Source organism: Candoia aspera, chromosome 13 (genome assembly GCF_035149785.1).
Source record: "Candoia aspera isolate rCanAsp1 chromosome 13, rCanAsp1.hap2, whole genome shotgun sequence".
Classification (NCBI taxonomy): domain Eukaryota; kingdom Metazoa; phylum Chordata; class Lepidosauria; order Squamata; family Boidae; genus Candoia; species Candoia aspera.
The window spans coordinates 23,680,541-23,693,995 of NC_086165.1; the positions used below are offsets into that span (position 1 = coordinate 23,680,541).

General features: G+C 51.4%; 1 protein-coding gene across 4 annotated transcripts; it reads left to right on the forward strand.

Annotated features, from left to right (window-relative positions):
- Positions 1-8,395: 8,395 nt before the first annotated feature.
- Positions 8,396-12,987, forward strand: FBXL6 (F-box and leucine rich repeat protein 6). 4 transcript variants are annotated; one of them, XR_010068673.1, is made up of 9 exons: positions 8,396-8,728; positions 8,832-8,990; positions 9,077-9,140; positions 9,241-9,372; positions 9,509-9,616; positions 10,110-10,223; positions 11,102-11,333; positions 11,741-12,000; positions 12,554-12,684. XR_010068673.1 is itself a non-coding variant. In XM_063314098.1 (9 exons), exons 1-9 carry the CDS (start codon positions 8,406-8,408, stop codon positions 12,720-12,722), a joined length of 1,551 nt encoding a protein of 516 aa, XP_063170168.1. In that variant the 5' UTR covers positions 8,396-8,405; the 3' UTR covers positions 12,723-12,987. The 4 variants fall into 4 exon arrangements, 3 of the variants coding, with proteins under 3 accessions (XP_063170168.1, XP_063170169.1, XP_063170170.1); XM_063314098.1 differs by having other exon boundaries at positions 11,751-12,000; positions 12,554-12,987; XM_063314099.1 differs by having other exon boundaries at positions 11,180-11,333; positions 11,751-12,000; positions 12,554-12,987.
- Positions 12,988-13,455: the final 468 nt, after the last annotated feature.

Sequence of the window (13,455 nt, forward strand, 5' to 3'; positions counted from 1 at the left end):
GAAATACGATAGCCCAAATAGTCTAGCTGAGACTTGTGGAACTCACATTTAGAGAGCTTGGCATTCAGTTTAGGATTTCTCAGTTTGCACAAGACTTTTTTGACAAGCTGAACACCTTTGAAGTTGTCAGAATAAATTAAAATGTCATCCAAGTAAACCAGAACCCCTTTGTACAGATGTTCATGGAAGACCTCATTGATATGCTGCATAAACACTCCAGGGGCTCCTGCCAACCCAAACGGGAGGACCTTGTACTGATAGGAACTGAGAGAGCAGTTAAACACTGTTTTCCATTCATCCCCCACCCGAATTTGAATCCTAAAGTAGGCTTCTCTGAGGTCAAGTTTGGTAAATACTTTCCCCTTCAATAGGTGTGATAGCATGTCCTTCGATAGCATGTCCTTCATTAAGGGAAGAGGGTACTGATTGTTTATTGAGATGGCATTTATTCCACGGTAATCCTTGCAGAGTCTCAGCCATCTTTGTTCGCCCAGAAGAGCACCGGGGCTGCCAAAGGTGAATTGGCAGGCTCAATGAACCCCTGCTCTAAGTTTTTGTCAATAAATTATACGAGAACGTGTTTCTCAGTTTCTGACATGGCATACATTTTAGGCTTAGGTAGTTTAGGCTTTGGGTCTATTTCAATGGCACAGTCAGTTTTTCTGTGAAGAGGCAACTGGTCACACTCTTTCTCATCAAAGACATCAAGAAAGTCTGTATATTCAGGTGGAATGTCGGGTTGTGGCAAAGGTTCCACCAGAGGGGTGTGGTTGAGGAGGGTGCCAGCTACCTCCCTCCCCAGATGTAGTATAGTAAAGAGGTTGCTAACCCCATTTTTAAACAATAAAGCACCTGAGTCCCAATCAATTTGTGGCTTTCTACTCTTTAGCCATGGGAGTCCCAGTACAATAGAATAGTTGGCAATAGGGGCTACAATAAATTGCAAGGTTTCTTTATGCCCCCCCCCCCAACCTCATGGCCAAAGTCTCAGTCCAGAATTCCACAGGGCCCCCGTGGGCAACTGAGCCATCCATCTGAGTAAAAATAATGGGATTTTTAAGTCTCTTGGTTTTAAGGCTCAGTGTGTCAATTAGGGTGGGGTGTATCAAGCATTTTGTGCACCCCGAGTCTAATAACTGTCAAATTGGCTTTGTGCCAAGTCGTTAAGTTTTTTAATTCTACTTTCACCAGCAAGGTGGGGCAATCATCACTCACCAAACGGTCTTCTTTGTCATCTATGTCTGAAGTAGGTGCCCTGGAGTTTCCACCTGCTTGTGGGCGCGATTTAGAACAGGTGAAATTAGTTTCCCGCCGGCTCCAGTTCCTCCTGTTCGGAGTCTTCACTGGAGTCAATCAGAGACTTCATGTCTAGATCCTTTTGGGACAGCGCTGCTGCAGCTGCTGCCTTGCGTCTGGTCGGTGGGGTTTTAGTTGATTTGGTTGCTCCTTTCAGTGCTTCTGGGCATTCTGCTGCTCTGTGGGTGTCCTTCCCGCATTTAAAACAGCTGCCTCTTTCCCCTGGCCAGTCATTCCAATCATCCTTGTCATGGGAGTGTTTTTGCTGGGTGAAGGGAAATTGACCTGGGGCTATGGTATTTCTTCCCATCATTTGCGCTCAGAATTGCCAACGGAATTGATATTGGGTATTCTCTACCTCCCCTGCAAGGCAGATCCAGTCCTTCAAAGTGGGGGGTCTCCACGGCAGAGTGCCCATCTCAGAATTTCTGGCTGCAAGCCCCCTTTGAAGTAATCAATCTTAGTGGTTTCTGACCAGTCCATAACTTTTCCGGCAAGAGCTTTGAACTCCATGGCATACACCACCACAGTTCTTCCCCCTTGCCTAAGTTGCTGGATACCTATCTTCACTCTCATCTTGTCCAGTGGGCCCTCATGAATTCATGCAGGCTGCTCAGCTCCGGGGCCATGGCATCGTGCAATTGCACAAACCACTCAGCAGCAGGTCCCTGGAGTCCGGCGCCCACCTGGCTCACTTTCTTATACTCAGTGGAGAAGCAAGATCCATATTCCTTCATGCATATGGACACGTTTGTCAAGAAGAATGCCAACTGTCGTGGGTCTCCATCAAACTTAACTTGTCCTTTGGGGTTGTGCCCTGTGTCGCCCCACTGGGCAGAGCTTTTCCCCAGTCGCCTTGGCTCTCTGGGTGGCCTCCACTCCACTAGCGCCTCACTGGGGATTCGAAATCCTGGGTTGGGGTTAGGGTACGCCATCTTTGTGAGTCCGGCAATGCCACCCTGGATAACTGAGTTGAGAATTCTACCAAGGGGTATGCCATGGTCTCCAGGGTTCTCAATACCTGCTGCAACACTTCCATGGCAGACATCCTTGCCTCCAAATTCCACATTTCTTGCGGAGTTCCATTGGGGTCTGGAATGGTCCCATGCCACTCCGGACTCTGCACCCTTACTTGTGCCTCCACGGGTGGAGGGGCCCTTCCCTCTTCTTCTCTGGCACCGATCTAGGAAGGACCCATCTGTGGTTCTTTGATAATAATGCTCGACATCTGAGGCTCTCTTATGAAATTGAGGGAGTGGAGGGCACTTTCCAACTCCATACTGTTGAGCCGGGGTTCCATCTCGCACTCGCTGTCTCCGCTCCGAGCTCTCCTCCATTTCAATTTTTTCTTCTTCCACTTTGGCATACAGCACTGTCCTCTCCGATGACAGTAGAGGCGATGGCTGCTTAGCCCGGGACTTTTCGTGTTTAGGCATGGTTCAACTCTCAGCTGATTACTTGCTCAGGAAGAGTTTTCGAAAATATGGATTCGCAGCTTAATGTCAGCACCTGATCACTCAAGCATTCACACAATCACAGTCAGGAAGCTGGGATTCCTTTAACTGTTTTAATAAAGCGTAATGAATGGGACAGAAGGCAAGCTGCGAATAAAGATTTCCTGCTCAAACCTAACTTAAAACTACATTCCCTTAGTTAGTCCCCTTTCCCATGAAACCATGTCACTCCCCCTCCCATCCAGATGGTCTTTCTGGAATATATCTCAACCCCGTGTCCTTGATGTGCTCCATAGCCATAACAAACCACACTCCAACTTCACACCCCGTTCCATCTGGCAACATGGGAGAAGGAAATGATGGAAGATGCTCCAATAAGGGCTTCTGTGAAACCTTTCATCGGGGAATCTGACAAGCTTGTTACTAGCCATCTTTTTTGAACACATTATTTACTAAGAAGACTGTAACAGTTACATATTGTTTAAATTTGAATTCTTGATCTAAAGCCAGTGGTGGATAAAATTTTCCCAGTAGTGCTATGGTGCAGAGACTTCTCTCGTTTCTGCTGCTTCTTGTGTTACTAGCATCAAGCTCAGCATTTAAATAATCTGGACACATATCAGCAAATATTTTCTGTTGTGGTTTTCCAGAACTTCTTGTATCATTTTGGAGTGATATACTGCTTTCCTAATGGAATAGGCTATTGGAACATGTGCTTTATAACCAATGAACACTCGCCATCAACAATGATTATCTAAAAGAAGCCTGAGGTTTGTAGGAGTAGGAAGGGGGAGGGAGGGAGGGAGGGAGGGAGGCTTCAAAACAGAATCAAGGCCAAGCTGAACAACAAGCATGATTTATCCCGAAATGCCAAGTATGAATAGACAAAGGGCTAGGTAGGTCCAAGACTGGATGTGAGACACATTTTGTGAGTGAGAAGTGATCACCTGTAATAGCCAAGAGAGCACCACTCACTAGGAACAAAGAGAGGGTGGTGAGCCTGGAATTATGCCAATGAGAACTGGCTGACTGAGTGCAGGAAGATAACAGTCAAAATCAAAGGGTAGTTAGTGTTAGCCTATCAAGAAATCTCAAGTCAAGTGAGGTGTTGGAAAAGCTGCCACCAAGCATCTGGCTGAAGGCTGTGGATTTAGCATTAGTTTAGAATTTAGATCGGTAAACACTGACAAAATTTGTTCTTTAGATGCACATCTCTGTTTCTATGTCTTCTCAAGAGGCAACACTTTTCCCATAAAGAATACATACCAGTAAGGTACAGTTCAATGTGAATTTATCTTGTATAGGCATAATCCAAATGACATATAATTCTGTAACTAAGAGATTGGGCTGTGGATTAGAAAATCTATAAATGGCCTCCTGATGAACTCAACAGATGTCTCAGGTAAGCCACGATCTCTTAGCTCAGCACATTTACAAAAGGAACAACACATATTCATTCAACATGGCTGTGGTAAAGATTTCAAAATGTTTATGAGAAGCACTGTGAACGTGGACAAGATACGGTGAGTTTCTTTGCAACTAAGTATTGAAATGAATTCAGCAGTTCCTGTACTGCAAATCTGCCATCGACAAGAAATGGAAAAGCAACAATACAAAGGAAGGATCATATCTGAAAGCTTAAATTTAACAGAATTTGATCTAGGGTAAGCCTACATCAGGTCTACTTGTAAGTTGCATATATTGGCAAGTACTAAGCGCTTGCTCTTCAGCAAAGGATCGTTACCTTGTCGTGGTGCTGGAGCTTGAGCACCTCAATGATGCCATGAGCTAAACCGTGAAGGGCCACCCAAGACGGGAAGGTCATGACAGAGAGGTCAGACTAAATGCGATCCCTGGGGAAGGTAATGGCAACCCACCCCAGTATTCTTGCCGTGAAAACTAAATGGATCAGTACAACCAGAGATATGTCGGTATACCATTGGAAGATGAGACCCCCAGGTCGGAAGATGGTCAAAATGCTACTGGGGAGGAACAGAGGATGAGTTCAACTAGCCCCAGACGTGATGACGCAGCTAGCTCAAAGCCGAAAGGACGGCTAGCGGCCGACAGTGCTGGTGGTGAACGGCGAATCCGATGTTCTAAGGATCAACACACCATTGGAACCTGGAATGTAAGATCTATGAGCCAGGGCAAATTGGATGTGGTTATTGGTGAGATGTCAAGATTAAAGACAGACATTTTGGGCGTCAGTGAACTGAAATGGACTGGAATGGGCCACTTCACATGAATTGACCACCAGATCTACTACTGTGGACAAGAGGACCACAGAAGAAATGGAGTAGCCTTCATAATTAATAGTAAAGTGGCTACAGCAGTGCTTGGATACAATCCAAAAAACGACAGAATGATCTCAATTCGAATTCAGGGCAAGCCATCTAACATCACAGTGATCCAAATATACGCCCCAACCACAGATGCTGAAGAAGCTGAAGTAGAGCAGTTCTATGAGGATCTGCAACACCTACTGGATCACGAACTTCTTCTTGCACAATTTAGGATCAGACTAAAGAGATTAGGGAAGACCCACAGATCAGCTAGATATGAGCTCACTAATATTCCTAAGGAATATGCAGTGGAGGTGAAGAATAGATTTAAGGGACTGGACTTAGTAGATAGGGTCCCGGAAGAACTCTGGACAGAAGTTCGCAGCATTGTTCAGGAGGCGGCAACAAAATACATCCCAAAGAAAGAGAAAACCAAGAAGGCAAAATGGCTGTCTGCTGAGACACGAGAAGTAGCCCAAGAAAGAAGGAAAGCAAAAGGCAACAGTGATAGGGGGAGATATGCCCAATTAAATGCAAAATTCCAGAGGTTAGCCAGAAGAGATAAGGAATTATTTTTAAACAAGCAATGCGCGGAAGTGGAAGAAGACAATAGAATAGGAAGGACAAGAGACCTCTTCCAGAAAATTAGAAACATTGGAGGTAAATTCCAGGCAAAAATGGGTATGATCAAAAACAAAGATGGCAAGGACCTAACAGAAGAAGAACAGATCAAAAAATGGTGGCAAGAATATACAGAAGACCTGTATAGGAAGGATAACAATATCGGGGATAGCTTTGACGGTGTGGTCAGTGAGCTAGAGCCAGACATCCTGAAGAGTGAGGTTGAGTGGGCCTTAAGAAGCATTGCTAATAAGAAGGCAGCAGGAGACGACGGCATCCCAGCTGAACTGTTCAAAATCTTGCGAGATGATGCGGTCAAGGTAATGCATGCTATATGCCAGCAAATTTGGAAAACACAAGAATGGCCATCAGATTGGAAAAAATCAACTTACATCCCCATACCAAAAAAGGGAAACACTAAAGAATGTTCAAACTATCGAACAGTGGCACTCATTTGACATGCCAGTAAGGTAATGCTCAAGATCCTGCAAGGTAGACTTCAGCAGTTCATGGAGCGAGAATTGCCAGATGTACAAGCTGGGTTTAGAAAAGGCAGAAGAACTAGAGACCAAATTGCCAATATCCGCTGGATAATGGAAAAAGCCAGGGAGTTTCAGAAAAACATCTATTTCTGTTTTATTGACTATTCTAATGCCTTTGACTGTGTGGACCATAACAAATTGTGGCAAGTTCTTAGTGGTATGGGGATACCAAGTCATCTTGTACGCCTCCTGAGGAATCTGTATAACGACCAAGTAGCAACAGTAAGAACAGACCACGGAACAACGGACTGGTTTAAGATTGGGGAAGGAGTACGGCAGGGCTGTATACTCTCACCCTACCTATTCAACTTGTACGCAGAACACATCATGCGACAAGCTGGGCTTGAGGAATCCAAGGCTGGAGTTAAAATCACTGGAAGAAACATTAACAATCTCAGATATGCAGATGATACCACTTTGATGGCTGAAAGTGAAGAGGAACTGAGGAGCCTTATGATGAAGGTGAAAAAAGAAAGTGCAAAAGCTGGCTTGCAGCTAAACCTCAAAAAAACTAAGATTATGGCAACCAGCTTGATTGACAACTGGCAAATAGAGGGAGAAAATGTAGAAGCAGTGAAAGACTTTGTATTCCTAGGTGCAAAGATTACTGCAGATGCTGACTGCAGTCAGGAAATCAGAAGACGCTTAATCCTTGGGAGAAGAGCAATGACCAATCTCGATAAAATAGTTAAGAGCAGAGACATCACACTGACAACAAAGGTCCGCATAGTTAAAGCAATGGCATTCCCTGTAGTAACATATGGCTGTGAGAGCTGGACCATAAGGAAGGCTGAGAGAAGGAAGATCGATCCTTCGGAACTGTGGTGTTGGAGGAAAATTCTGAGAGTGCCTTGGACTGCCAGAAGATCAAACCAGTCCATCCTCCAGGTAATAAAGCCAGACTGCTCACTTGAGGGAATGATATTAAAGGCAGAACTGAAATACTTTGGCCACATAATGAGAAAACAGGACACCCTGGAGAAGATGCTGATGCTAGGGAGAGCGAAGGGCAAAAGGAAGAGGGGCCGACCAAGGGCAAGGTGGATGGATGATATTCTAGAGGTGACGGACTCGTCCCTGGGGGAGCTGGGGGTGTTGACGACCGACAGGAAGCTCTGGCGTGGGCTGGTCCATGAAGTCACGAAGAGTCGGAAGCGACTAAACGAATAAACAACAACAAGCGCTTGCTAATAATATTACCAGCAGGTCTCCTAAGGTTTGCTTTTGATCTTTGGTCTTTTCGTTTTAACTGATAAATAAAATAAAAATACAATAAAAGCTTGCCTTAGGATTTCTGATACAATGCCAAGCTGATGTTGGGTTAGTGATGACTCAGCTGTTGCATGTTTCAGACATACCCTATCTGCCATAAAAAGATATGCTGAAATGAGAATTCATGTAGTGATGACTATGGTGATAAACCTTCCATTGTTGTGATAATGTTCATACTAGTACATTGCAATTTTTCAAAGGATGGGAAAGCATAGCTGAGCATCAGAATGCTGGGTTAGGGTTAGGTGAACACCCATTTTTTTATTTAAAGAAAGACCCTTCTACAAAAACCCGTGGCCCCCCACAGGAGGCGGGGCACCAGCATACTACAAAGGCGGAAAGAACGAAAGTGCGAACTACAAAGCAAATGCAAAAACTACGGAAAGCCCCCCAGCCCCAACTCCCCCACGTCCCCGCTCCCCCCTGCAAAGCAACATCCCTCCCCCACGACTCCCCACAAACCCCCCAAACAGTCCGCCTCTCCGGTCCCGATAGAGACCAACACCGGCCTCGGCCCCGCGGCAACCGGACAGCTACCCGACGAGCCTCCGCGGGCGGGTTCGGGATCAGCCTCGGTGCCGCGGAGACTTTGCCCCCGTCCGTCGCCTTTTACAGTCCAGATGAGGGCGCCGCCGGCCCGGCCCGGCCCGGCCAGCAGCGGACGAGCAGCAGCCCCGCGCCGCTTAACCCAAACCCTCTCCGGGGCCGAGCGCCAGGCGGAAGCCGCCCCTGGGGAAAGCCCCACAGACCGGGGTCAGCCTGCAGCAGCGAGGACGATCTAACCGCCAGCGAGCCTGCGCGCGATAACGGGCGGCGCCCTGGGCCACGCCCCCTTGCCAGGCCCTTCCCGGCCTCCTCCGCGCCGCGCGCTTCCCTCCCGGCAGCCCCCTCCCCGGGCCCCTCCCCGCGGATTCTGGGAGGCGGGGCTTGCGGCCATGCGGCGTGGGGGCTGTACGGCGCCCCCCAGGAGGAGGAGGAGGAGGAAGGGGGCGCGGGGGCGGGAGGGGGCCCCGCAGTTCGTGGTGCACGAGACAGAGGAGGCGGCGCTGCTGCTCGTGCCCGCGGCGGGCGAGGAGGGCGCGCGCGGACCCCGCAAGAAGCGGCGCGTGGCCGGCGGGGAGGCGGCCAAGGGGGAGGCGGCAGGGGGGGTCCCGGCGCCCGACAGCGGTTGGGGCGCGCGCCTCCCGGCCGAGCTGCTGGTGCGCGTCTTCGGGCTGGCAGTGGCGGCAGAGGGCGGCTCGGTGCCCTTCCTCTGCCGGTGAGCGGCGGGCGGGCGGGCGGACGGGGCGGGGAGGGGGGCGGGCGGGCGGGCGGCCCCGCGAACCCCCGCTTCCTGCCCGCCTGCCTGGTCTCGTCCGCAGGGCGGCCCGTGTGTGCCGGCTCTGGTACCGAGCAGCCTCGGCGCCCGTCCTATGGCGGAAGGTGGCGGTGGGGCACTGCTGGGCGCCCCCGGGGCAAAAGTGGCCCCCCGCGCTGCAGAAGAGGGCCCTGGGCACCCTCGAGTGGCTGGCGGCTCGCAGGTGAGGACGGCCGCGCGCCTGCGCGCTATCCCCCCTTGGAGGGCTGCCCGCCCGGGCCCAAACCAAAACCCGTCTCTGCCCCGCAGGTTCTCTCACCTGCGGGACTTCACGCTCAGCCACTGGAGGAGCCACGTCCCGCCCGTCCTGCAGGTGAGCCGGGCCGGCGGGCCCCGTGTCGGCCTCTGTCCTCCCCACCTCGACTGCGGGCCTGGTGGGTGAGATGAACTCCCTCCTGCCCCGGTTTTTTCAGGCCATTGTCGGCTCCTGCGCCCTCCTCTCGTCTCTCCGGCTCTCCCACTGTAGTGGCATCACCACCCAGGCTCTTTGCCTTGTGGCCGAGTCTTGCCCTTGGCTGGTGAGCCTGAATTTGCAGGGTTCCCAGGTGAGTGCTTGCTGGCGGTGGCCCAGAGGGAGGGGGCAGGCCTGGGCTCCTGCTGGCCTGAGCCTGCGGGGGTGAGGGCTCTTCTTGAGGATGGGAAGGGCCTGCTACTCCTGCAGCCTGTTTTCTGGCTTCCCAGGTTGACCCATGGGCAGTCACCAGCTTCTTGGAGGTTGCTGGCATGCGGATGCAGCAGCTCTCGCTGACGTACAGTAGCCGCATGAGTGCCATCATTGCTCTTCTGGTGGTAAGCAGAGGGGGAGCTCTGTATAGCCTGGGTAGGAGGCCCCCCTGCCTGCCAAGGAGCAGACCTGGCTTCCTCCTGGCTCCGTGGCTGTCTTGTTTTAGGGACATGGGTGGTCTCTGGGAGGCTGGGGCAATAATACCACTGCCAGGAGCCACTGTTTTGATTTACAGCCTAGAGCAGTGTTTCTCAATCTTGGTCGCTGGAAGATGCATGGACTTCAGATGCATGGCTGCTGTGGAATTCTGGGAGGTGAAGTCCACGCATCTTCCAGTGGCCAAGGTTGAGAAACACTGGCCTAGAAGGTGTTATTGGAACCATTTTGACCAGCTCCAGGCCAGTTTTAGGTCGCAGTTTGAGTGCTACTCAAGGAGTGCACCTGGAGGAATGTTGGCTGGTGTTGGGCACAGCCCTCCTAGTGAGGGCCCCCTGCTGGTGGGGTCTTCGGGGGCTGGGATGGCCAGCCTGCAGCATCTGTGTCTGGTTGCCCCTCCAGGGCGGCTGCTGTCCGGACCTGCAGCTCCTTGAGGTCAATGCTGAAATCAAGCAAAGCACCCAGCACTTCCAGCTCCCCATCGAGCAGCTCCAGGCAGCCTCTCCGCAGCTGCAGGTGCGCATGGTGTCATTTTCCCTTTCCCCAGGTCAGACTGGACCATGGGAAGTTGCCTTCCCCTGCCTGGTTGTGGGGACGAATTAGCTCCTTCACAGGAACCCTGGTTAGAGTTTCCTTCAAGGGGGTTGGATTTGCATGTGGGAAAGGGAAGGAATGACTGGTATGTTATTATTTATTTATTAAAGAGATTTATATGGCTGCCCAACTCACTCACGGTGACTCTGGGCAGCTTACAGAAATAAAACCCCCAATACAAAGCCCACTGCACCCCCACCCCCCGGGGACAGCAATGCATTCACACAAACCACTTGATGGGCTCCGCATCAACGTGGGATCCCCGGGCCTGCTGTCAGAGCCATGTCTTCAGGGCCTTTTGGAAGAGTATTAATATGGGAGCCAGTCTTACCTGTGTGGGGATGATGTGCCACAAGGAGGGAGCTGCCACGGAAAGGGCCCTTCTTCTTGGTCCCACTACATGGACCTCCTTAATGTGGGGGGGGGACCCATAACATACCCTGCCTACCCATTCTGGTGGGCCGGGTAGATACTGGGGAAAAGTGGTCCTGCAAATAACCAGGCCACATGCCATGTAGGGCTTTAAAGGTTGTAACCAGCACCTTGAATTGAACCTGGAAGCAAATTGGCAACCAATGCAGCTCCCGCAAGAGAGGTGACACGTGTGCAGATCTCAACCTGCACAAAACCATGTGGGCCATCACATTTTGAGCCAACTGAAGCTTACGGATACTTTTCAAGGGCAGCCCCACATGGAGTTTTGGAGGGGGGACTTTTCTGCAGGGCTTCCTGTCCTGTAGACCAAGGCCTGTCCCACGCTGGCCTCGTCCTCGGCATCTGCCTGGTGTTCTGGCCCCCAGGTGCTGCGGTTGCTCAATGTCACCTACTACCCGAAGTTGCTCCCTAGCTCCTCCCCGCCGTCTCTGGGCTTCCCGCAGCTGGAGGAGCTGTGTTTGGCCACGACTGCTTTCTCTTTTGTGGATGATAACATGCTGCGGCGGATCCTGTGCACGTCAAGCCGGCTCCGGGTCCTCGACCTGCGTGGTTGTTTCCGTGTGACGCCCAAAGGGCTGGAACAGCTGCCGTGCCCAGGTGGGTGCAGAAAAGTGGTCCTCCAGTTTCTAGCCCTGCCCCTTAGGCTCAAGCCACACACCTTAGTGGATTTGCACGTGAGAAAGCAGCCTCCTCCTGTGAAACTGGTCGCTTCCTTCCTGCCATCATCCAGGAGTCTGAACAGCAATATCTAGGTCTTGTGGCAGATTCTTGCAAAGCGAGCAGTTTTGCCTTTATGGTTCCTGGTATGAATTGGCTGGACCAGCTGGTTGTAACATTCCCTCATAGGGTGCTGTTGTGGCGGTCTGCTGGGTGGGGCAGAGCAGCCTGCTGGCTTTGGCAGCTGTTCCAAGGATTATTCCCCAGAGAGTCCCTCCCCGCCTCCCTCCCTGTCTCCCAAGGGAAGGTGCTCTGGCCATCCTGCTTATCCCTCCTGATACCCAAAGTGTTCTGCAGATCTGGAGCAGCTCTACCTGGGCCTGCACTACAGCGCCAGTCATCTGTCCCGGCCCCTGGAAGGCAGCCCGCTTCTCACCTGGAAATGGCGGCACAGCTTGCGGGAGCTGGATTTGGCTGGGCAGAGCTTCAGTGAGCAGGACCTGGAGCGGGCGATGGCTGCCTTCATTCAGGGAGGGGGTGACGGAGGGGCCCCAGTGTTGTGCTCTCTCAGTCTCACTGGGACCAAGGTTGCCCTCAGTACTGTCAGGTGAGCTGGTGGCACCCACCTTGGGGCTGTCGTCCCTCTTTTTTCTTCAACCTGTAAAAAAAAAAAACCTGTAATGGAGGGAGGGATACACGGGTGGGGGGAGGAATTGGCTTGGCCTTTCTGGACAGACCCCGCTCTGTGCTCCAGAAATGGCCTCAAAGCTTGCTTTGGAGACGTTCTTTAGCAGGGCCGCGTAGCCTTTGATCCAGTCTCCAGAAGGTACTTTGGGATTCTAGGAAAAGGACACCTGCTACAATTAAACACTGGTGTGTTTGGGCTGTGATGTCACACAAGCCGGTGCCCCCCAGAAGTGTTGCAACTCTGGGAATTCTCAATTTTGCAAGGAATCCCAGCCCCCACGTGCCTTCAGGGGCCTGGATATAGAAAGGTAGGGGGGAGGCATTTTCTGAGCCTTGGAGGATCAGGGCCCTTGCAACCTTATGGAGGCCAAGTTGGGGAGGGGGCTGTATGGTACCAGAGGCATTTTGCGAGCCAGCAAGTTGGAAAAGAGTCATGGTCCTAGCAGAACCTCCTCTTTTCTCCATCCCATAAGCGCCCTGATTGCCAGCTGCCCTGCCCTTGCCTACCTCAACCTCTCCTCTTGTCGCCATTTGCCCCGGGGCACGAAGAAAGCCTATCGTGGTCCTGATGAAGTCCGCCAGTGTTTGCACCAGCTCTTGACCAGCTTGGAGGAGCAAGACAGACTGGGGGGTGCGGCTTAGAGGCCAGTTCTCCGAGCTCTTTGGGCTGCAGCAAGATGAGAGCCTTTTCCGGAGCTGCAAACTTTCCAGGGTGGCTGGTCCTTTGCTCCTACTTCGAAGGTGCAGCAAGGAAATTCAGCCCTTCCCCCATGGAATCTCCCCACAGTGTCAGAAAGAAAAATGTTTAAGCAACTTCTCAACTCTCTCTTTTGAACCTATTTCTATTCTATTTTTTAATATTTGTAGATTCAAATTCTGTCTGAATAAAAAGGTTTTTATTTCCGCAGTCGGCGCTGTGTCCTCTTCGGGTGGGTCCAGCACAGGGCTGCTTTCTCAGAAGCTCTAACATCTCACTGCTCCTCGCTTATTCTCATCCTGGGCCCTCTCCCGTTGAGGTAGGGGCTGAGCACCCCCTGCCCCCCCCCTTTGCAGTGGGTGCCAGAGGGGCATGGAGCCCAGGACCCTAGTGGCCTTATGGGCTGTGTAAGGTCTTCTTGGGCTGTTACTCATTTTACCTTCCAGTGGACATTACTGACCCCTGATGCAATTCAGCCCTTTGGGGATCTGCTCCCTCCAGCCCCCAAGCCCAGGAAGCTGGAATTCTCAAAGGGGCATCCCAGTTTGTTGATATCAGCACTTCTTTGAAGGACACAGTCCTCAAATCTAACTGAAAAGAAGCTAACGAGCTAGGTGTAAAAATTCTGAGGAAAGCCCCGCCCCCCCCCCCATCCCTTGGTAATTTGGGTGAAGGAAA